The sequence below is a fragment of the Camelus bactrianus genome, chromosome X (assembly GCF_048773025.1).
Source record: "Camelus bactrianus isolate YW-2024 breed Bactrian camel chromosome X, ASM4877302v1, whole genome shotgun sequence".
Taxonomy (NCBI): Eukaryota; Metazoa; Chordata; class Mammalia; order Artiodactyla; family Camelidae; genus Camelus; species Camelus bactrianus.
In genome coordinates, this window is record NC_133575.1 from 40,768,732 (window position 1) to 40,791,258 (window position 22,527).

At 39.5% G+C, this 22,527-nt stretch overlaps 1 protein-coding gene across 4 annotated transcripts in view; it reads left to right on the top strand.

The window, feature by feature from the left end:
• HDAC8 (histone deacetylase 8) overlaps positions 1-22,527 on the top strand; it is a 209,775-nt gene that overhangs the window by 141,109 nt on the left and 46,139 nt on the right. The window contains exon 10 of one of the 4 annotated variants that reach the window (XM_010973583.3): positions 374-20,726. The exons of the other annotated variants lie outside the window; for them this stretch is intronic. Coding sequence (XP_010971885.1) covers positions 374-424 — 51 coding nt within the window. The 3' untranslated portion in view covers positions 425-20,726. Of the gene's footprint in view, positions 1-373; positions 20,727-22,527 lie in introns of those variants that run through there. 4 annotated transcript variants of the gene reach the window in all.

Below are 22,527 nucleotides of genomic sequence, written 5' to 3' on the forward strand. Positions count from 1 at the left end.
TTTCAGTCTCACATATGGAAGTGGAAAGGAAATCTAAAATGTACAAGCCACTTTTTAATCCCTTGGAGATAATCGCCCTCTCCTTCTTCAAAATCTTCTAGGCTTATTTTTAAAGCCATCTTTTTGCTCTTAGCGCTTTTCCTTTTGCCCTTGAACTGTAGGTTTTTGTTTGGTTTGGTCTGGTTTTTCTCAGCAGCACTTTTGAGGAACAGCTTTAGTAAAGGAAAGAGAGGCTATGTGTTACTCTGGGTGAGTCACTGTTCTTCAGTCAATGCGGGTGAGAATCTCCAAGATTAACAAAGATTGCCAAGGGTGGCTGCTGTCCAGTACCCAAATGCTTACATAGTTTGCCTCCCCCCTCTTTCCATTTTAGGGTGAAAATAATCACGGACAAGAGAGGGAGGAGATTTATGTGAATAAATAAGATACTGTTTTACAGCCAAGGCAACATTCAGATTCTCAGCTGGCAGAAGAATTCTTGAGCCTGATCTGTAGTGAAAGCATGAGCAAACTGCTAAATGGAATGCAAAGAGAACCCTGGGCTTAATCTCCGTTCCAGTCAGTCTACAGAGGAGGTTCAGAGCGGTACTATTCCTGGAAGGCGAGGTGCTTACCCACACGCTGCCCCACCCCCAGCGTGAGAAATCCCGGGCCTCCAGGACCATGCCAGCAGCCTGGCTCTTATTTCGGCGGTCCAGTTGCTTTGGTGAAATTGGAGTGAACACTGCCTATCCCTGAAAGGACCACTCTGAAAGCGATTTATAAACTGTAAAGTACCAGGGGACGTCAGGTGGCCCTGTCACTCACCCGTTTTGGTTGTAGACTGCACTCCTTCAGTTGTCTTTTTTCATTATTGGACAAAAACCACAGAGTGTTGTGGTGAGAGGTCAGGCCCTGCCTATAATCAATCATGCACAAGGCCCAGGGCCTAGAAGCAGAAATCAGCCTTAATTCGGGATTTCCCAGTCTACACATGGAGAGCATTTGCCAGTCAGCCACCTCACAAAGACGTCAGAGACTGGTCAAGAAATGACCCTCAGAAAGTTTTGGGTGGGCGGAGGGCTTTAAAGCTTTTTGAAGGAAAAACTCTCAATTTCAACATGCCGTTATTACTTCTGCCCTGAAGTAAAAGCCCTGGTGTTTATATAGCCTTTGATTCCAATGTCAAATATCGGATGACTCCTCACAGCTTTGTTCTGAAGTGGGGAGAAGGCAGTCATGCCGGCGTCGCCGACTCCAGTCGGAGGCTCTGCCTTCAGTGACTGGACGGTAAGATCGAAGAGCCAAAGGTCCATCCACGTTACCGGCTGGGGCCTCCTTGGCCTATATTAAAGGACTTCTGTCTCTGGCTAGCACCTCACCCAGGCTCTCCATTTAGTAAACAAAGGAACTTGAAATTTGTAATAAAATTAAATTGAAAAAAAACAAGAGCTTCATGATTCCATTCACCCATCTGCCCATTGTTTATTTGGAGTGTGTACTTAACAGCACTTTCCAGAACAGAGTAATCCCTATGTAGAGACAAAGATGGCTCAAAGACCAGGGCATGGGGGTGTGGGGGGGGGGAGGAACGTTGCATTCCTTCCCTCCCCATCCTCCTTTTCCCAGAGCCCATCCAGCTGACAGGTGCCAGAAGGGAAGAAATGTTCACAAATGTTAGTTTCCAGCCCCAAAGAAGCTGTCACAAAAGGGAGACAGAACAAGGCAGCTCATAAAATCCTTCAGCTGAGGGATGTAGCGAGACCTATCTAATTACACAAGATTAGAAACGGTTTAACTTGTTGAGAATGTGCTACATGTGAAATGAAATCAAATGACACCTCTGGCACCCTGTAATGATCCTGTGTTGGGAGGGAGGCAGGCACAAAGGGTTTGTTCACGCTATCAGTCACGCCAGTTTTTCTCATCCAACGTGTTCGACACATCTGGTTTTAATATGGTGGTCTAAGTGAAGTCAGTTAACTTTTCACCCACTGTTCTGGCCCTCCCTTTCCTTCTTCACCATTCACTTCCATTTGTGTTGGCCTCCTCCGTCTTTCGCCCATCCCTTCCCAAGCTAACAGAGGTGGGTGAGGATTGTGCTGCGAAACTTGGCTTATCTCTGGGCTCTCGATTCTTTCACTGTTCAGAGAATGCTGACAATGGTTTGAAAGCAAGACTGGTCTTTGTTGCAACTCAAATACAACAGATTTTAGCCGTGGCCTTCCACCTAATATGTTAAACTGCCAGCACTGAATAAGAACTCCCTAAGTAATCGATGAGTCACAAAACATCCTGATTTTCAAAAATTAGGAAAAGGTCATCTCAATGATTCTTAACTAGAATGCTCTGAAAATCTGGTGTTTGCCTAACCGGTTTCTAGCTAACAGACGAGTAATTGACCATTTTGTCTCTGTGTTGGTGATTATATACTGAAAATCTACAAGATAGGTGTGTTTCCCATGAAAATAGAATTTTCAAACTATAAAATGAGTTTCCTTATACACCTGCCTCGTCAGAATTGAAAAAGAGCTTTATTCCCCAAACACCAGAGAAAAAATAGTGGGATTTTGTAAATGGCCATGATTAAAAGCCAAAGTTTAGGGGGTTTTTTTAGTGCTTTGATACAAAAAATGTTAATAATATTTACTCGCATTTGGTGTTTTTTCACCTTCTTTAGATTTGTGCCTCACAGGATTTTGCAAACAGCGAAATTTGTAACTCTGAGCTGACAGGCATTGTCTACTGTGATTATAAGGTACAATTTAAGTTGTGTGAGAGCTTGACTCTTTAGGACCTTTTCCTGTGTTCTGAATTCTCTCTGGACTACAGATTGTCGTTGGAAGGAGAGGGGCGTGAATGATCTGCAGGTCTTCTGAAAGGTGCAAAGTCTTTCAGGTGGCTTCTGATGTATTTTTCCTCTGTCTGAAAGTAATCCAACAGGGAACTTCTGTAGCAAATGCCTTAACCCCAAGAACTGACTAATAATGGACCGTTTCATGCTCTCTGGCGAGCCAGTGGGAGTGATGGTTTGGGGCACGTGTACTATCCAGTGCCTGGAACATCACAAGGATGTCTGTCTGTGTAGGGCTGCTACCTGCTGTGTGGCGCCATGAAGGGGCTAGCAGAATTGGTGTCTATAGCCTTGACCTAAGAGAAGCACCATTTTTCCTGCATTCAAAGTCAGCCCACTTTCATTAAGCACCTACTACATGCAAAGCCTTGTTAGGTTTCTGTAACACACTCTGTAATGTGTTACTAGATTTATTTTTCAAAGTGGCCAGGTGATTTCAGCAATCATTTACTGACTACTATATGCAAGCATTATGCTGGGGGTACCAAGATGAATCAGAAGTGTTCCCTGACTTATGAAGCTCAGTGTACAGTATGAGAAAGAAAAACAGTTACAATGGGGTGTGAGAGTAGAGGTTCTGTGCAAAGAGCTTTGTGAGTGCAGAGAAAAGAATGATGAATTCTCTCAGGAGGGTATCAGAAGGGCTCACAAAAAGGAGATGATATTTGAGCTGTATCCTAAAGGATGGGTAGGGTTTCACCAGGCAGGCAGGAGAAGGGGAAATAGAATTCCAAGCAGAGGGAACAGCATGTGCAAAAGCTCATTAAAGCATATTGAACAATTCTTTCTACCATCACTTGAGGGGGCACATATAAGTTGTACTAATGCTGAGTTTGGATTTTCTTTTTTCTCATGATTATATCGCCATTTTTAAATTCAGGACATGATTTTTTTTTTTTTTTTGCTTCTTTTTGTTTGTTTGTTCAGGGGGGTTGCATTTTTTGGTTTTGGTTTTTGTGTGTGGTTTTTTGGGGTTTTGGTTTTTGGCGCTTTTTGGGGTTTTTTTTGGTTTGGGGGGGTTTTGGTTTTTTGCAATGTTCCAGGACATGATTTTTTTTTTACATTTTTTAATTGAGTTATAGTCATTTTACAATGTTGTGTCAATTTCCAGTGCAGAGCACAATTTTTCAGTTATACATGAACATACATATATTCATTGTCGCATTTTTTTCACTGTGAGCTACCACAAGATCTTGTATATATTTCCCTGGGCTATACAGTATAATCTTGCTTATCTATTCTACATATGCCTGTCAGTATCTACAAATTTTGAACTCCCAGTCTGTCCCTTCCCACTCCCCTCCCCATTGGTAACCAGAAGTTTGTATTCTATGTCTATGTGTCTGTTTCTGTTATCTATTTATGTTCTTTTTTTTTTCTTTTTAGATTCCACATATGAGCAATCTCATATGGTATTTTTTCTTTCTCTTTTTGGCTGACTTCACTTAGAATGACATTCTCCAGGGACATCCATGTTGCTGCAAATGGCATTATGTTGTCAGTTTTTATGGCTGAATAGTATTCCATTGTATAAATATACCACTTCTTCTTTATCCAGTCATCTGTTGATGGACATTTAGGCTGTTTCCATGTTTTGGCTATTGTAAATAGTGCTGCTAGGAACATTGGGGTGCAGGTGTCATCCTGAAGTAGGGTTCCTTCTGGATATAAGCCCAGGAGTGGGATGACTGGGTCATGTGGTAAGTCTATTCCTAGTCTTTTGAGGAATCTCCATACTGTTCTCTACCAAACTGCATTCCCACCAGCAGTGTAGGAGGGTTGCCTTTTCTCCACAGCCTCTCCAGCATTTGTCCAGGACATGATAGTTTAAGGCAATGAAAAGAAAAGACCTGATAGGTTCAAAAGTCCTTATTAAGTTGTGATGCTTACCTAGTATCTTTCCCATAGCAGGCTCTCAATACATGTTTGCTGAATGATGAGTTCCATATTGCTTTCTATTTATAAATTACTACTCTGTCAAGGATCGGCTTCCAGAGCAAAACTTCCGCCTGTGACTTTGGAATGGATGTTCACAGTTCTGCTCTCTGTCACCCCAGCCTCTTCTACTCTTGAGAAGTATGTCTCTGCCACTGAACCTTAATTGCATTGATGAGCAGCAGGGAAAACTACCCTTGCTTTGAATCCTCAGTAACCCAGATTTCTACTTGGAGGACCTCTATGAAATTGGAATCCCCTCAAAATGCCATTTGAATGGGACAGTCCTCATGTTGATGACATAGGGGATTGCTATCCTAGTAACTTTAGTGATCCTGGCTAATATGAATAGGTACAGCTCACATTTTAAATTTTATAGTAGAACCTAAATGTGATTGATCAAACACTTTATTTGGCAATAATAAAGATATGACTTGTCTGCCCTAAACAGCCTTGACAGTGTTAACGTGGTACTGTCTGTTCTTTTTGGTTAAGAAAGAGAAGATAAATTTTCATTATTTTTATAAATTATGCAATAACCTTTAGGGTAGTAATAAATTTTTACCTTGACAATCACCAGAGAACAGATGACAGAGAATGTAGTTAGACATAAACCATTTGCAAATTACACACAAGTACACTTGTAACCCTTTTATTAGGTGTCTGGATCCAGTCTTGGGGAGAATTCTCACCAGGGAATCTTGTTTCATTGTGAATCTAAAATGTATTAAAAAGGGGAAGAAAGGCAGAGGGTATAGCCCAGTGGTAGAGTGCCTGCTTAGCATGCATGAGGTCCTGGGCTCAATCCTCAGTACCTCCATCAAAATAAGTAAATAAATCTAATTACCTTCCCGAAAGAAAGAGAAAAAGAGAGAGGAAGAAAGAAAGGAAGGAAAGGAAGGAAGGAAGGAAGGGAGGGAAGGAAGGAAGGAAGGAAAGGAAGGAAGGAAAGGAAGGAAGGAAGGAAGGAAAGAAAAGAAAGAAAAAGAAAGAAAGAAAGAAAGAAAGAAAGAAAGAAAGAAAGAAAGAAAGAAAGAAAGAAAGAAAGAAAGAAAGAAAGAAAGAAAGAAAAAGAGAGAGGGAAAGAGAAAGAAAGAAAGAAAGAAAGAAAGAAAGAAAGAAAGAAAGAAAGAAAGAAAGAAAGAAAGAAAGAAAGAAAGAAAGAAAGAAAGAAAAGAAAGAAAAGAAAGAAAAGAAAGAAAGAAAGAGAACGAAAGAAAGAAAGAAAGAAAGAGAACGAAAGAAAGAGAACGCAAGAATGAACGAATGAACATGTATTAGAAAAATACTTCTTCAGTTCCAAACCTTAGCAGCTATGTGACTGGCTCTTTCAGGCCTAATCTCTACAGCTACACCTTTCTAGAAGCCACAGTACCAGGCCACAGAATGTACTCTCTTTCAGCCCCTCCATTGAACTGGGTAAATTCTTTCCACTAGGAGTTATTAAGTGCTTCCTAGAGCCAGGCACAGTGCTAGGTTCTAAGAACGCAGAAGTAAATAAGACAGCTACATCCCCACCCCATGGCACCCTAAGCCTAGTCAAGTGGCTCATATTCTCTTTGGAGTCACAGTCCCTTTTCAAAATCTGATTCCGACTGGCCTTATGACACTACTTGAGTATTAGGGTGGCAGCTTCCTGTTTCCCCAAAGAAAGGCAAGAACTTTTGTCCCTGTTGAATGGAGTCTTGTGAAATCCAATGTGAGAGGTTATTCCTTCTATTTTTTTTTTTTTGCACGTATTTTTTGTTTGTTTTGGGGAGGAGGTAATTAGGTTTATTTATTTATTTACTTACTTACTTAATGGAGATACTGGGGATTGAACCCAGGACCTCATGCATGCTAAGCTCTACCACTGAACCTATTTACCCTCCCACAAAGGTTATTCTTTCTAGACGTTAACTTTTATCCTCTTCGGGAGCCTGTAGCATGGTAGAAAGAATGTGGCCTCCTGAGCCAGTTTGGGATTATGATCCTCTAACTAGCAGTGGGACCTTGGGTAATTTACCCAGTTTCTCACAAGCTCAGTGTCCTCATACGCACTATGCAGGGTGGTTGTGGAGATCAAATGAGTCCGTGTGCATGAAGCACCTCACTCAAAGTTGGTGCTCCAATACACATTAGTAAGTGAGAAAATGAGATCTTGAATCCAAGTTTTTCTGACTCAAAAACCTAGTCTCTCTGCTTCCTCACAAAGGCTCTGAAAATACTGGCTTATATTTAAGTCTCACCAAAACTCCATAAGGAAGGGAAGAAACACCACAGCTGAAGAAACAAATGGATAGAAAGAGAGAAATATGCTAATTTGTTGAGAGACACTTAGGACATCTGTGACAAAGCTGACATCAACTGCAATCTCAGTATCCTTTTCTAGCTATGAACACTCAGCATATCTCCCTGTGCGGTTGTATCCTTTCCTTCTATAAGCATTTATTGACTACCAACAGGTGCCCAACTTGGTTGTACATGCTTCTGGTGATTTAAAAGACATGATCCATGACTTCTAGGAACTTATAGCCTAGCTGGGAGGCAGAAGCTGTGCCCAACAAACAATTAGAGAAAAACTGTATAAGGCAGTGCATAAATAATGACCAATACTATAGCCAAAATTAGGTGCATTAATCAGCGTGGGCCACCGTAACAAAATACCATAGACTGGACAGCATCAGCAACAGAAACTTATTTTCTCACAATCTGGAAGCCAGAAGCCCAAGATCAAGGTGCCAGCATGGTCAGTTTCTGATGAGGGCTCTCTTCCTGGCTTGTAGATGACTGCTTTCTCACTGTGTCCTTACATGGGAGGGAGAAAGAAAGAGAAAGAAAGCTCTCTGGTGTCTCTTCTTATAAGGGCACTAATCCCATCATGAAGGCCCCACCTTCATATAAACCTAATTATCTACCAAAGACTCCATCTCCAAATACAGTCACACTGAATGGTTAGGGCTCCAACATATGAATTTGGGTCAGAGGGACACAGTTCAGTCTATAGCACTAAGTGTTATGACCATGAGGGCATGACTTCTCTTTGCTTAATTAAAAGTTTTGTTAACACTACTAACATTTTAAAATCTTAATACATAGTGTAGTTATTAAGGCTGTTTTTGAAACAAGATGTATTCCAGTCACCATAGTGTCACTGCTATGGTTTATACCCACATCAGCTCCTGCCTGGACCATTACAGTAGTCTCATTCACTCATTCATTCATTCAACAAGTAGTGTGTGCTTACTTTGTGCCACACACTTGGGTATCCAGTTTTAAGAAGGTTGGTGTGAATCCTACCCGTAAGTGCTTACACTTCAGCTGAGGTATAGCATTAAAAACTCAGTTACCAACTTAATTATTTAAACCCAATTGAGATGAGTGCTACCCAGTAGAAGTAGGGGAAGTTGATAGCATATGACATGAAAAGGTGCTCTAATCTGGGGAAGCATCGGAGAAAGTGCACTGAGGTTAAAGCTGAGCTCTGAAGACCAAGTGGAGGCAATTAAGCAAGAGCCTAGAAGAAGGGCTTTCCTGGCGGAGGAAGCACCCTATGTGAAGGCCCTAGGAGAGAGTAGAGCAGTGCTTCCTTGAAGAACTGAAGGAGAGACAGTAAGGCCAGTGATGGGAAATCCAGGGATAACAGGTGAGGTTGGAGAGATAGTCATGGAACCGGTTATTACAGAACCTTTTAGGCTATGGCAAGGACTTACAACTTCTGTGAACCAAATAGTGGGCAGCTATTGAAGGGTTTTAAACAAAGGAAAGACAAGACAAGATGTGTATGTGTGTACCCATGCGTGCATGTGCATGCTGTGTGTGTATTAGTCTGCTCTGACTGCTAAAACAAAATTCCACAGACTGGGTGTCTTCAACAATAGAAATTTATTTTCTCACAGTTCTGGAGGCTAGTTGTCCCAGATCAAAATCCAGTAGGGTCTGTTCCTGGTAAGAGCTTTCTTCCTGGCTTGCAGACAGCCACTTTCTTGCTGTGTCCTCACGTGGCCTTTCCTCAGTGCATGAGCACAGAGAGAAAGGAAGAGGGAAAGGGAGGAGAAAAGGGAAAGAGAGGGGGAGTGCAGGAGGGAGAAAGTGAGAATGGGAGCAAGTTCTGATGTCTCTTCTTTTAGGGCACTAATCCTATGGGATCAGGGCCCTACCCTTATGACATCATTTAACCTTAATTACTTCCTTATTCTTTTTTTTGGAGGGGGGGTTGGGGAGTAATTAGGTTTGTTTATTTGTTTGTTTGTTTTAATAAAGGTAATGGAGATTGAACCCAGGACCTCATGCATGCTAGGCATGCACTCTACCACTGAGCTATACCCTCCCCCTTCTTTATTCTTAATATAGTCACACTGGGGGTTAAGGTTTCAATATATGAATTTGAGGAGGACACAGTTTAGTGTATAGCAGTGTATGTGTGTTTAATCACCCTGGCCTTTTTGTAGGCAATAGATTAGAGAGGCACACTGGTAGAACAAAAGAGACCAGTTAGCAGGCTGTTGTGGTGGTCTAGATTCCAAATGCATTTGGAGGTAGAACAACAAGTCTTGCTGATGGATTATATGTAGGGCTGAACGAGAGGGAAGTGTCATGGAGGAAATCAAGGTTCTTTCTTGGGCAACTGAGTGAATGGTTGATTGACAAAGAGAACACCAGAGAAAGAGGTGTAGGGATGGAGACATCAGTGCAGCACAACTGGTCTCCCTCCCTTCAGTTTTTCCCTCCACAACCCATCCCTCATGTCAGTTATTTTTGACCAATGCAACTTTAATCATGTTATCCCCCTGCTTCAAACACAATACAACACACACACACACAACACACACACACACACACACACACACACACACACACACACACACACACACCCTCCCAGAGGTTACAGGTCCCAAATTCTTAGCAGAGTACACAGGATCCTTCTAGATTGGACCCTAATCTATTTTTCCCACTGCTCTGAACCATGGTTCCAGCCATGCCTTTGACCAAGATATTCCTATCCCAGGAATCACCTTCCTCCCACATGGCTGCCTGATAAAATCCTACTCTTCCTTCAAGATCCAACTCCCATGTCATTTGTCTGTGAAGTCCTCCCTGGCCACCACTCCCCTCCATAGTCAATCATGTCTTTCTCTGAGACCCTATAGCACCTGACACAGGTACTGACTGTTCCTGACTTACGATCATCCGTCTTACAATTTTTCAACTTTATGGCAGTGTGAAAGCAATACACATTCAGTAGAAGCCATACTTCACATTTTGAATTTTGATCTTTCCCCAGGATAGCAATATACAGTATGATACTCTCTGGTGATGCTGGGCAGTGCAGCGAGCTGCAGCTCCCAGTCAGTTGCACAATCACAAGAGGAAACAACCAATACCCTAAGACACATTCTTTATACAACCATTCTGTTTTTAGTACAGTATTCAATAAATTCCATGAAATAGTCAACACCTTATTATAAAATAGGCTTTGCATTAGACGATTTTGCCCAACTGTAGGCTAATGTAAGTGTTCTGAGCATGTTTAAGGTAGGCTAGGCTAAGCTAAGCTATGATATTCAGTAGGTTAGATGTATTAAATGCACTTTCAACTTAAGATATTTTCAACTTGCAGTGGGTTTATTGGGATATAACCACGTTGTTAAGTCGAGGAATATCTGTGGTTATCTGAGACTTTATTGTATTGCATTGCAATTCATTTGCTCATCTGTTGCCCCCAACTAAACTAAGTGCAAGGGCAAAAACTGTCTGATGCTTCCCTGTATCCCCAGGTCCTACCACAGTGCCTGGAAACAAGTAAATACTCATATATAATGATGATAATAATAATATCGAACACTCATAGAGTAATTACTAGGTGCTGTTCACTGTTCAAAGTGTCTTAGATGCATTCACTCATCTGTATCCTCAACAAGTCTATGATTAGCCCCGTTTCACAGATGGCTTGCCCAAGTTGGCAGAGTGAATAACTGGCAGGGCCAGGATTCAGACTCAGGCAGGCTGGCTCTGGAGTCCTAAGCTCCTCGCCGTGGCACTGCACAGCACAACCTCACAGCGTTTCTTGTTCAAATGATTCGCTGTTGCTCTTCAGACTCTTTCCAGCAGGGTGGTCTTCCTCTCTTCCCACTCCACTGTTTTCCTATCTGTTTATTTACTGGGAGCCTGGGAGCTGCTTTGCAGATGGCTCCAGGGACTAGTGGGATTTCTGTATGAAAACCAGGGGCTACAGCAGGAAGCACTACAGAAACACCCCCCACCTTCCCCTTTCTCTGACTACCCAACTCCTCACTCCCCAGATACCTGCTGCCTTCTGCCTTAAGAAGTCAAAGGGCTTTCCTCTTTCCTCCCAGTCTTATTTTTCTATCCTACTTGGCTGCCAGCTCCTCCCTGCCCAGCTTTTTCTCATCTAGGAACTCGGCTTAGTTGACTCCTGCGAACTCCAGTTCACACACAGGCTCAAATGGAGTGTTTGCCCTGTGATGCCCCCAACTGGCCTATCTCATTTTGCTCTGCCTGATATTTTGTGTTGTTTAGCTTTGTTTTTGAGGCAGAGTGGAGTTTTTGGTTTGATTCCCTCAAGAGAGGGTCCCCGCCTTTCTACTCTGAGTTCTTGCTATCTCAGCTCCAGGGTGGAGCTCTTACCACCACCCCCAGGCTGATAGACAAATACAAACAGAAGGTGGCAGGCAGAATAACAACTGCACAATTGTGTTTATTCCACTGCCCCCACAACACACACCTGTCATTCCTTCAGCATTTAGGGATTTGCTTTGCTGCTGTTTTATTTAGATTTTGAAAAGTTTTAGAAAGGTAAAGGTGTAAAATACACCTGGAGCCAGATACACCCACCACTTACTGTGTGACCCAAGGAATTTATTTAACCTCTCTGTGCCTCAATTTCCTCATCTATAAATTGGAGCTATTATAGTACCTACTTCATAGGGTGTTTGTAAGGCTATAATGACTCAACCCATGTGAAACACTTAGAACTATACCTGATACATAGTAAGTGCTCAGGAAAATTAGCTAACATTATTTTTAAATGCAGTCTACTAGCAGAGAAGAAATTACCAAAGGCACGTATTTCCACCATTCAGAATTGAAATTGGTTAAGATTTTATCCCAGCTTTATGTCTTTTCTTAAAAATATATTATTACAGATAAGTTGACTTTTCCGTGACCCTCATCCCCGGTCCTATTCTGCTCCTGACTCCCCAAAGGCATCCATCATCAAGAATTTGATGTGTATCTATTTCATTTTCACAGTAGTCAGAAATTAGATATGGTATCAAGGGAGAGGGGTGGAGCAATGAGTTTTATGTTTGGGGTTTTTTTTTACACAGATGGTACCATAACGTGCATATTGTTTTGCAACCTGCTTTTTTCATTCAATGTTGTTTTCGAGATCCAGTCACATAGATCTAGTTCTGTCCATTTAACTGCTCTATGGTATCTCACTGTATGGCTATTCTGTTTTATTAATCCATTCACATCTGTATGGACAAGTGGATCAGTCCTGATTTTTTGCCACTGAATTTACTCCATTGCAGTGAACACTCTTAAACTTGTCTCTTTGGGCACATGTGCAAGTTTCTGAAGAGCAAAGAGCTGCAAATGGAATTGCTGGGTCACAGGGTCTGTCCCTTTTTCAATTTTTCTAGACACTGTAGACTGGCAAAGGCAGTAGAGTACAGTGAGTAAGAGCACAACCTGGGCTCCGATAGATCTAGGCTCAAATCCCAGTACTATTACTTCCTAAGCTGAACAATTCTTGTGCCTCAGTTTCCCTATCTGTAAAATGAGGAGACTAGTACACACCTCATAAGGTTGTTGTGTGCATTAAATTTAGGGTGCTTTAGTGACTAAAACATGGTAAGCCATAATTCCTTTTTTACTGCATTTTATCACATATTTTTCCCCTCAATTATGAGACTAGACCTTTTGTAAAGTGTCAGCAACATGAATAGAAAAAAAATAGCAGAAAGACATTCATTCAAATGTTAACTGGTGTTAGAAATATGAGTGATCTTTTTTACTTTGTGCTCTTTTATATCTTCCAAGTTTTCTCCAAATGAAAAGTATTACCTTTGAGATGAGAAAGCAAAATCACAGTAAATGCAATTTTTCATGAAAAAGAATAGAAAGGAATTGAGGGTTTTTTTTAAAAGAATTTCTCTTCTGGTAAGCAGAGGCACTGTGAGAAGAGTGAAAGAGGTCTTAAGGAGTAGTTTTATTAAAAAAATTTAGAAAAAATCCAAATGCTTACAAGTAGAGGTTTGGTCATTGTGAAATGATCTCCAAGATAATATGGTTAGATGAAAGGACAAGTTCGGGATAGTGTATAAACAATGTTACCATACTGAGTGAAACTTATATTTTCATGCTTACATATGCAGTCTATCTCTTGAAAGAGTCCCAAAAACGCTGGTAAGGGAACTGGGTGTCAAGGGCATAGCAGAGACTTATTCTTTTAGTAAATATCCTTTCCTACCTCTGGAATTTTATACTGTCTGCATCTCTTACTGACTCAGATTTTTTTTAATTAAAAAAAATGTAAGTAGCTTATGGTAGAATTGAATGGGCTTTTTGCAGTTTTTGTCAGGATCTTCTCAACTGCCGCTAATCTAGGTTCCAAAGTTAGGGGAAAGAAGCTAGATCAGAGCTCTGACTTGCCCTGGAATCCGGCTTGAGGGCCTGTATTCACAGCAGCTCTGCTGCTGCCTACCCTCAATGAAAAACTGATTCTGTTATCCAGGCACAAAGGGGTGGAAATGGTTTTCAGAGAGCATAACAGCCCGAGTAGAGAGAGGAGTGAGTGCATGTGTGTGTGTGTGTGTGTGTGTGTGTGTGTGTGTGTGTCTGCGCAACTATAAACCATTATGTGAAAAATGTCAGGTGGTGAGTGGTAAGAGATGTAGCTGGAGAGGTGTGTTGGAGCCAGGCAATGAAACCAATGTTCTATGAGTCATGCTAAGGAGCTTAGACCTTTCTATCAAAGATGTGGTGTCAAAGAAGGATTGACAGTAAGGAAATAACAAGATCCAGTTTGTAATTTTGAGAGTTTACATGGGCTGCTGTACAAAAGGTGACTTTGAGAGATAGGAAGAGCAGCTCAGCAGCAAAGTGATGATGAAGGCCTGAATTGAAAGGGGGAGCTGGGGGAGGGGGAGGATAGAGCTCAGTGGTATAGCACATGCTTCAGCATGTATGAAGTCCTGGGTTCAATCCCCAATACTGCCATTTAAATAAGTAAGTAAATAAATAAATAAATCTAATTAACTCCTCCCAAAAAAATTTTTTAAAAAAGAAAGGGGGTGCTAGGATTTGAACCCTGGCCTGCCTGACTCCAAAGAGCAAATGTTATTTCTCCATATGACACACTGCCTGAAGAAATGAGCAACTGAGTTCCTTTATACCAGCTTTCCACTCACTAACACCAGAAGTATTACCAGCAGATCTATGTCTTCATTTACACTAAGACAAAAAGGAAAAGGTCACTTCTTAATAAATGCCATGGATTCACAAAAGCAACTCATTTGAAAGGAGGAAATCTTGAAAGACATGCTGTCACCTTTCTGGTTTGGCTATTTTCATTAAGTACTCTTACTTACAACATCTTGAGGAAACGAGAAGTTTGCATCTTTCCTCCTCCTTTAAATATTTTGCTTTTCTATTAGTATAAATTGCCCAGGATAGTTTATATTTTAGGCATTGAAACTTTGAAAGAAGGGTATCATCCTTGAATTCCTAATTTCCTCCCCAAAATTGGAATATGAATAACACTAACATTGCAATTGACATAGCTTAATCTTTGATGATTCAAAAGGCAATTCATGAATCCAGGGTGTCTCAGTCAGTGTTAAGAATATCATTATCATAAGCCCCTAACAGAAAGGGCAGAGTTTACTTATGGTCTATCTATGCTTAGTACCTAGTACATACCAGACTTTCGATGAATGGATGGGTGGATGGAGAGTTGGATGGACAGACAGATGGATTGATGAATGGATGGATGTTAGAGGACTGTGGCAGTAGAGTGGATAGACTCTTCTGATCCTGTAGCTTTCCTACTACCATCTTGCATGTCTTGCTTTTGCTTCTTTTTCCTATAAGTAGAACACAGAATAGCAAGGCTGAGAAGATTGTTTCTGTGGGAGATTTGGAGGCAGAAGTGGGAAGAAATCATTTAATGACCCTTAATTTTTTTTTGGAAAACAGTTTTATCAAGACATAATTCTCATAGCACAAAATTCACCCATTTAATGTGTGAAACTCAGTGGTATTTAATATATTTACAGAGTTGTGCAATCATTACCACGATCAAATTCCAGAACATTCTTGTCCCCCCTAAAAGAAATCCCATACCCACTAGCAGTCAATCTCCATCACTCTTCTCACAACCCTAGCAACCACTAATCTACCTTCTGTCTCTATAGATTTGCCTATTCTGGACATTTCATAGGAATGGAATTCCACAATACATGGTCTTTTATTACTGGCTTCTTTCACTCCACATAATGTTTTCAAGGGTCATCACATGGTAGTGTATATTAGTACTTCCTTTCTTTTTATTATATAGGAGCGTTCTGAGCCAGTAATTCGTGATTCGGGTTATCCCACCATTTCCTACATTTTGCACAAGTAAAGGAATTCATCTGAAACTGAAGAGAAGCCAGCATGCATACAAACCAGAATGAATGAGATTACGGCCATCCTCATCTTTGGCAGTGGCACAATTCTGCTGAGCCAAAGATCTGTCTTAATAGGGTGGCGGGCCCAAGTTTTGTGTCGTGACCTCCTGTTGGCACTGGTAGAGTCTGGGAAGGGCTCATGGGTGCTGGTATAATGACATGAGGCAAGTGCTTGTGTTTCTGGCTTGCGCAGACCTTGGGTGCAATTCCTCATCTTCAGACATCTGAGAAAAGTATGTCGGGGATCTCCTGGTTCCATTCGTTCTGTTTGCCAGTGGGCAGAGTACACTGCACGGTGCAGACAGGTTAGACAGTTTATTGTAGGCTGATGAAAGCAGATTAAAAAACCATCAGCTTGGTGGGAAACTAGCTCAGAATCCAATCCAAATGTCAGATGAAATATTTACACAGCCAGGAGATAAACCAAGGGAAACAGTGTGCCCTTTGTGTGTGCCTCTGAGTGTGCAGGCACACACAGAGCTGCTGACCATTTGTCAACTTCCAAGATTTATTCTGCTGCTTCTGGCAAGGGACAGCCTAATGATTTAATAGCTTGTCAACACCTACACAGAGAAACAAGGACTGGCACTTCCTCATTTCTTATTTTCTTTGCTTTAAATAGGAATTCCTATTCTAAGTCACTGGAACCTGGAAATCAGACTGTCAGGTTTCTCTTGACTTGAGTGCACAGTTCCTGAATCTGAGCATGATGAATGTTATAACTTTCCTGTTATACAAACACAGGGTTGCTACCCTTTCAGAAGAACCCATTGAGTTCCTGTCCTAAAGCCTGAGTGTTTGCTTCAGACCGTTGCCGTGAGCCAATTTCAAATGGAGTGAAACTGTTTTGTTTCTGTCCCATGAACCTCTTGAGTTGAATGCCTGCTTGAGCAAGCCAGTGCCTAGTTGCCACATTTACATTTGAGATGGAGAAGTTATTTAGAGGATTTAATGTGAAAGAAAACTGGACTTCTTGCGCAGAGTATTATTCTCCAGGCATCCTCTGGCAGTTGTAAGTTCCCTGAAAGCAAGGACCCTGTCCTCTTCAGCTCAGCAAATCCCACAGTGCTGAGTATAGCGTCTGGCACACAATCACCTTACAGGACTGATTTTCAGACAATTCAACCATGATCTAGAGAATACAATGACAACTTTACCCAGAGAGTTACATTTTCTATTAGAAACTACCTTGGATACACTGGGTATTTATCCCAAAGAAAGGTAGCATAGCAAATTGGTATACACCTTTACTTCTCAAGCTTCAGTATGCATGTGAATTACCTAGGGCTTGTTAAATGCAAATTCTGATCCAGTAAGTCCAGGGTGGAGACTGAGATTGTGCCTTTCTTGCAAGTTCCCAGGTGAAACACTTCTGCCTGTCCAGGGACCACACTTTGAGTACCAAGGATCTAGAGCTATCTTGTCCAATATGGTAACCACTAGCACTTGGAATGTGGCTAGTACAAACTGAGATGTGCTGTAAGTATAAAATGCACATCAGATTTCAAAGAGTTAGTAAGAAAAATGTGAAATATCTCACTAATAATTTTATACTGATTATATGTTGAGATGATAATATTTTGACTACATTGAGTTAAAATATGTTTCTAAAATTAATTTCACCTGTTTCTTTTTAAGTTTTTAATGTGGCTACTCAAAAAAAAATTATATATGTTGCTCATGTTATATTTCTCCTAACCAGCACTAGTCTAGAGCAAGGGTCAGAAAACTTTTTCAGTAAAGGGCCAGGTGATAAATAGTTAAGGCTTTTTAGGCTATATGGTTTCTCTGTCCCACTATTCAACTCTACTGTTATTAACACAAAAGCAGCTATAGACAATACATAAACGAATGAGAATGGTTAGGTTCTAATAAAACTTATTTACCAAAACAGGTAGAGGTGGTAGCCTTGAAAACTAACAGTCCACAATCATGGTGAAAACCAGAAACCTAGAAGCCACCAGAGGGGGGCGAACAGTGTTTAGAACTCCTTCAGAGCCTCATCCCCAGAGAATTATTATTTGACCTGTCTGGTGGTTCCCTGAAAGACCCCACTTACAAGGCTTTCTTCATTAGACCTGACTCAAGAGCTCATTCAGTGTAGAAAACTTTCTCCCTGTGGAATTTGTCAAAAACAATTAAAAGCAAATGACTGACTTCAGAGCTGCCTGAACCAGTAGATAACAGTTGGAACAAACATTAGGCTAACCAAAAACCTTAAAAGGAAAAGCTAGGGAATGAGATGTCCTTAGGGGCTTTGAAAAGCTCCAACATATTCCTGGGAATCTAGAGGGACACATGCATGTACAGGGCTGTATGCATGCCCAGAGCTATATGCATGCTCAGAAAAGACCTGAGAACAGCCTAAGCTCTCACCTCTGACTGAACTTCAAGCTGTGCACAAGTGAAGTACAGAGAAAAAGTTATGAACCGCCTGGCTGAATATTGAAAGTGTGCCCCTAACATGCACACAGAACCTCTTGGCAAAGACTGGGAGACTTACTGGTTCCAGGCATTTAAGGACATCTCTGTCCAACCATTAGCTGACCACTAAGCTAACCAAGTCAAGACTTCAGTAGCCACATTTGACAAAGAATACAGACTTCACAGAATTAATTCATAAAAGTCACTAAACAAACACCACCACTATTATCAACAAACCCTGGGGAGGAGAATCTGATTTCCATAGTTAACTCATTATATAATTCAAAATGTCCAGTTTTCAACAAAAATTACAAAACATGCAAAGAAATGAGAAAGTACAGTCAATATACTAGAAAACATTAATCAATATAGACTGTCCCTGAGGACATCTAGATATTGCACTTACTAAACAAAAACTTAAAATCAGCTATTTAAAACATGCACAAGGAATTAAAGGAAAGTATGAGAAAAAGTTTCTCACCAAATAACAAATATCAATAAAAAGATAAAATTTATAAAATAGCAAATACAAATTCTGGAGTCTAAAAGTACAATAATTGAAATGAAATAGTCACTATAGGAGCTCAACAGTGAATTTGAGCAGGTTGAAGAAAGAAATAGCAAACTTGAAAACAGCTCAATTGGTATTATCCAGTATAAGGAACAGAAAGTAAAAATAATGAAGAAAAATGAACAAAGCTTCAGAGACCTGTGTGACACTATCAAGTGTACTAACATACACACAATGGGAGTCCAAGAAAGAAAGAAGAGAGAGAAAGGGGCAAAAGAGTATTTGAAGAAATAATGGCACAAATTTTCCCAAATTTGATGAAAGATATTGATCTACATATCCAAGAAGCTCAACTAATTCCAAGTAGTATAAACACAAAGAGACCTGCACTGAGACACATCATAAACTGCCAAAAGACAAAGATAAAGAGAACCTGAAGGCAGCAAGAGAAAACTCATCATATACAAGGAATCCTCAATAATATTAACAATTGACTTCTGATCAGAAACCAAGGAAGCCAGATATTCAAAGTGCTGAAAGAGAAAAAAAAATGTCAACCAAGAAGTCTAAATCTAGCAAAACTATTCATCAAAAATAAAGGGGAGCAAGGAGGGTATAGCAGTGGTAGAGTGCATGCCTAGGATGCACAAGGTCCTGGGTTCAATCCCCAGTACCTCCATTTAAATGAATGAATGAATTAATTAATTAATAAAACCCAATTACCTCCCCACCAAAAAACAAAACAAAACAAAACAAAAAATAAAGGGAAAATTGAGACAGTCACAGATAAAAGACAAACACTGAGAGAATTTATGCTATAAGAAATACTAAACCTACTCTACAAGAAATACTAAAGGGAATCCTTAAGGCTGAAATGAAAGGACACTAGATAGTAATCTGAATCCATATGAAGAAATAAAGGCCACCAGTAAGAGTCACTACATAGATATATATAAAAGCACAAATGTAGTTTTCTTTCTTTTTTACTCCTACATGATTTAAAAGACATCTGTAAAAATAATAATTATAAATTTGCTTTGGTAAGTTCACCATATATAAAAATGTAATTTGTATGACAGTAACAGCATAAAGGAGGGGTGGAGGAATGGAGTTATATAATAGCAAAGTATTTGCATAATATTGAGGTTAAGTAGTTAACTTGGTATTAATCCAAACTATACTGTTAAAAGTTAAGATGTTAATTGTAATTTCTGGTTCAACTAATAAGAAAAAAATACACCCATACACACATATACACACACATATACATTTATATATAATACATTTAAATATATTTAATGTAACAAGGGAATTTAAATGGTACACTAGAAGATATCTAATTTTTAAAAGGTAGTAATGCAGGAATAGAGGAACAAAAATGTATAAGGTGTAGAAAACAAATAGCAAAGTGACATATGTAAACCATGCTTTATCAGTTATTACATTAAATGTAAATTAATTAAACACTCCCATTCAGTTAGAGATTGGCAAAATGGATTTGTAAAACCTGCTCAGACTATATGTTGTCCATTAAAGAAATACTTTCAATTCAAAGTCACACATAAGTTGAAAGTAAAAAAATAAATAAATAAAAGACAAAAGATATATCATGCACACAGTAACTGAAAGAAAGCTATGTGGCCATACTAATATAGACAAAAGAGGCTATAAAACAAAATTGTCACTGGAGACAATGAAGGACATTTATGATGATAAAAGTGTCAGGCATCAAAATATATATAAAAATTATAAATATATATGCACCTAACAACAGAGCCCCAAAATACCAGAAGTAAAAACTGCAGAATTGTAGGGGAAAATAAATGATTTAACAGTAATAGTTAGAGACATCAATACCCTACTTTCAATAATGGGTAGACAGAAGATCAACAAGGAAATCAAAGACTCGAACAACACTATAAACCAACTAGACCTGACAGACATCTATAGAACACACCTTCCAACAACAGCAGAATACACATTCTTAAGTGCACATGAACATTTTCCAGGATAGAATATGTATCATACCATAAAACAAGTCTCAATAAATTTAAAAAGACTGAAATTGTACAAAGTACTTTAGAATGAAATTAGATACAAAGGAGTGAAATTAGAAATCAGGAAAAGAAGGAAAGTTGGGAAACACACAAATATGTAGGAATTAAGCAGCACACTCCTAAATTACCAATGGGTTGAAGAAGATATCACAAAGAATATTAGAAAAGACTTTGACATGGCTGAAAACCAAAACAAAACATGCTAAAATTTATTGAATGCAGTGAAAGCAATGCTTAGGGGGGAAATTTGTAACTGTAAATGTCTATATTAAAAAAAAAAAAAAAAGAAAGATCACAAATCAATAACCCAAAATTCCACCTTAAGAAACTAGAAAAAGAAGAGCAAACTAAACCCAAAACAAGCAGAAGAAAGGAAATAATAAAAGTTAGAACAAAAATAAGTGGAAAGGGGAATAGGAAAACAATAGAGGAAAAATCAATGCAACCAAAGTTGATTCTTTGAAAAGGTCAACAAAATTGACAAACCTTCAGGTAGACCAACCAAGGAGGAAAAAAAGAGAAGAGATTCAAATTACTAAAATCTGAAATGGAAGTGGGGACGTTACTATCAACCTTACAGAAATAAAAAGAAGCATAAGGGAATACCATCAACAACTGTATGTCAACAAAATGCATAACCTAGATGTAATGGATGTAATTCCTAGAAAGACACACACAACAGAAACTAACTCAAGAAAAATTAGAAAATCTGACTAGACCTATAACAAGTAAAAGAGATTGAGTTAATAATTTTTTAAGCTCACAAAAAAACCTCAGGCATATATAGTTTTACTGGTTAATTCTACCAAACACTTACAGATGTAACTCCAATCCTTTATTTAAAAAAAAAAAAAAAAGAAGAGGAGATAATACTTCCCAATGCATTTTATGAGCTGAATATTACCCTGATACTAAAACTAGATAAAAACATCACATGAAGAGAAAGCTATAGACAAGCATCTCTTATGAATATGGACACAAAAATCCTCAACAAAATACTATCAAACCAAATCCATCAACATGTAAAAAGGATCATACACCATGACGAAATAGGATTTATCCCAGGAATGCACAGTTGTTGTAACATCTGAAAATTAAATAATGAAATACACCATATCAATAGAATAAAAAACAAAAGCATGATCATCTCAGCAGACACAGAAACATTAGTTGACAAAATTTTATACCCTTTCATCATAAATAACATGCAACAAATTAGGAACAGAAGGGAACTTCTTCAACCTGATAAACTCTACATCTTATATCATACTTAATGGTGAAAGACTGAAAGCTTTCCTCCTAAGATCAGGAACAAGACAAGGATGTCCACTCTTGCCACTTCTATTCAACATTGTGCTGAAGGTTCTAGCCAGGGCAATTGGGAAAAAAAAAGAAATAAAAGGCATGCAGGTGAGAAAGGAAAAAGTAAAGCTGCTATTTTCAGATGACATGATTTTGTATGTAGAAAATCCTAGGGTATCCACACACACAAAAATATTAGAGTTAAAAAATGAGTTCATATGGCCAAAATCCAGAACACTGACAATACCAAATGCTGGCAAGGAGTGGAGCAACAGGAATTCTGATTCATTGTTAGTGGGAATGCAAAAATGGTATAGCCACTTTGGAAGACAGTTTGGTGGTTTCTTACAAAATTAAACATACACCTACCACAGGATCCAGCAATCGCAGTCCTTGGTATTTAACCAAAGGTTTTGAAAACATGTCCACATAAAAGCTTGCACATGGATGTTTAGAGCAGCTTTCCTCATTATTGCCAAAACTTGGAAGCAACCAAGATGTCCTTCAGTAGGTGAACAGATAAACAAACTGTGGTACATACAGACAATGGAATATTATTCAGCACTAAAAAGAAATGAGCTGTCAAACCATGAAAGGACTTGGAGGAATCTTAAACGCATGTTACTAAGTGAAGGAAGCAGTCTGAAAAGGTTACATATTGTATGATTCCAACTTTATGACATACTGGAAAAGGAAAAACTATGGAGACAATAAAAGCAGAGGTTGAGGAAAGGGAAAGAGATGAATAGGCAGAACATAGAGGATTTTTAGGTCAGTGAAAATACTCTG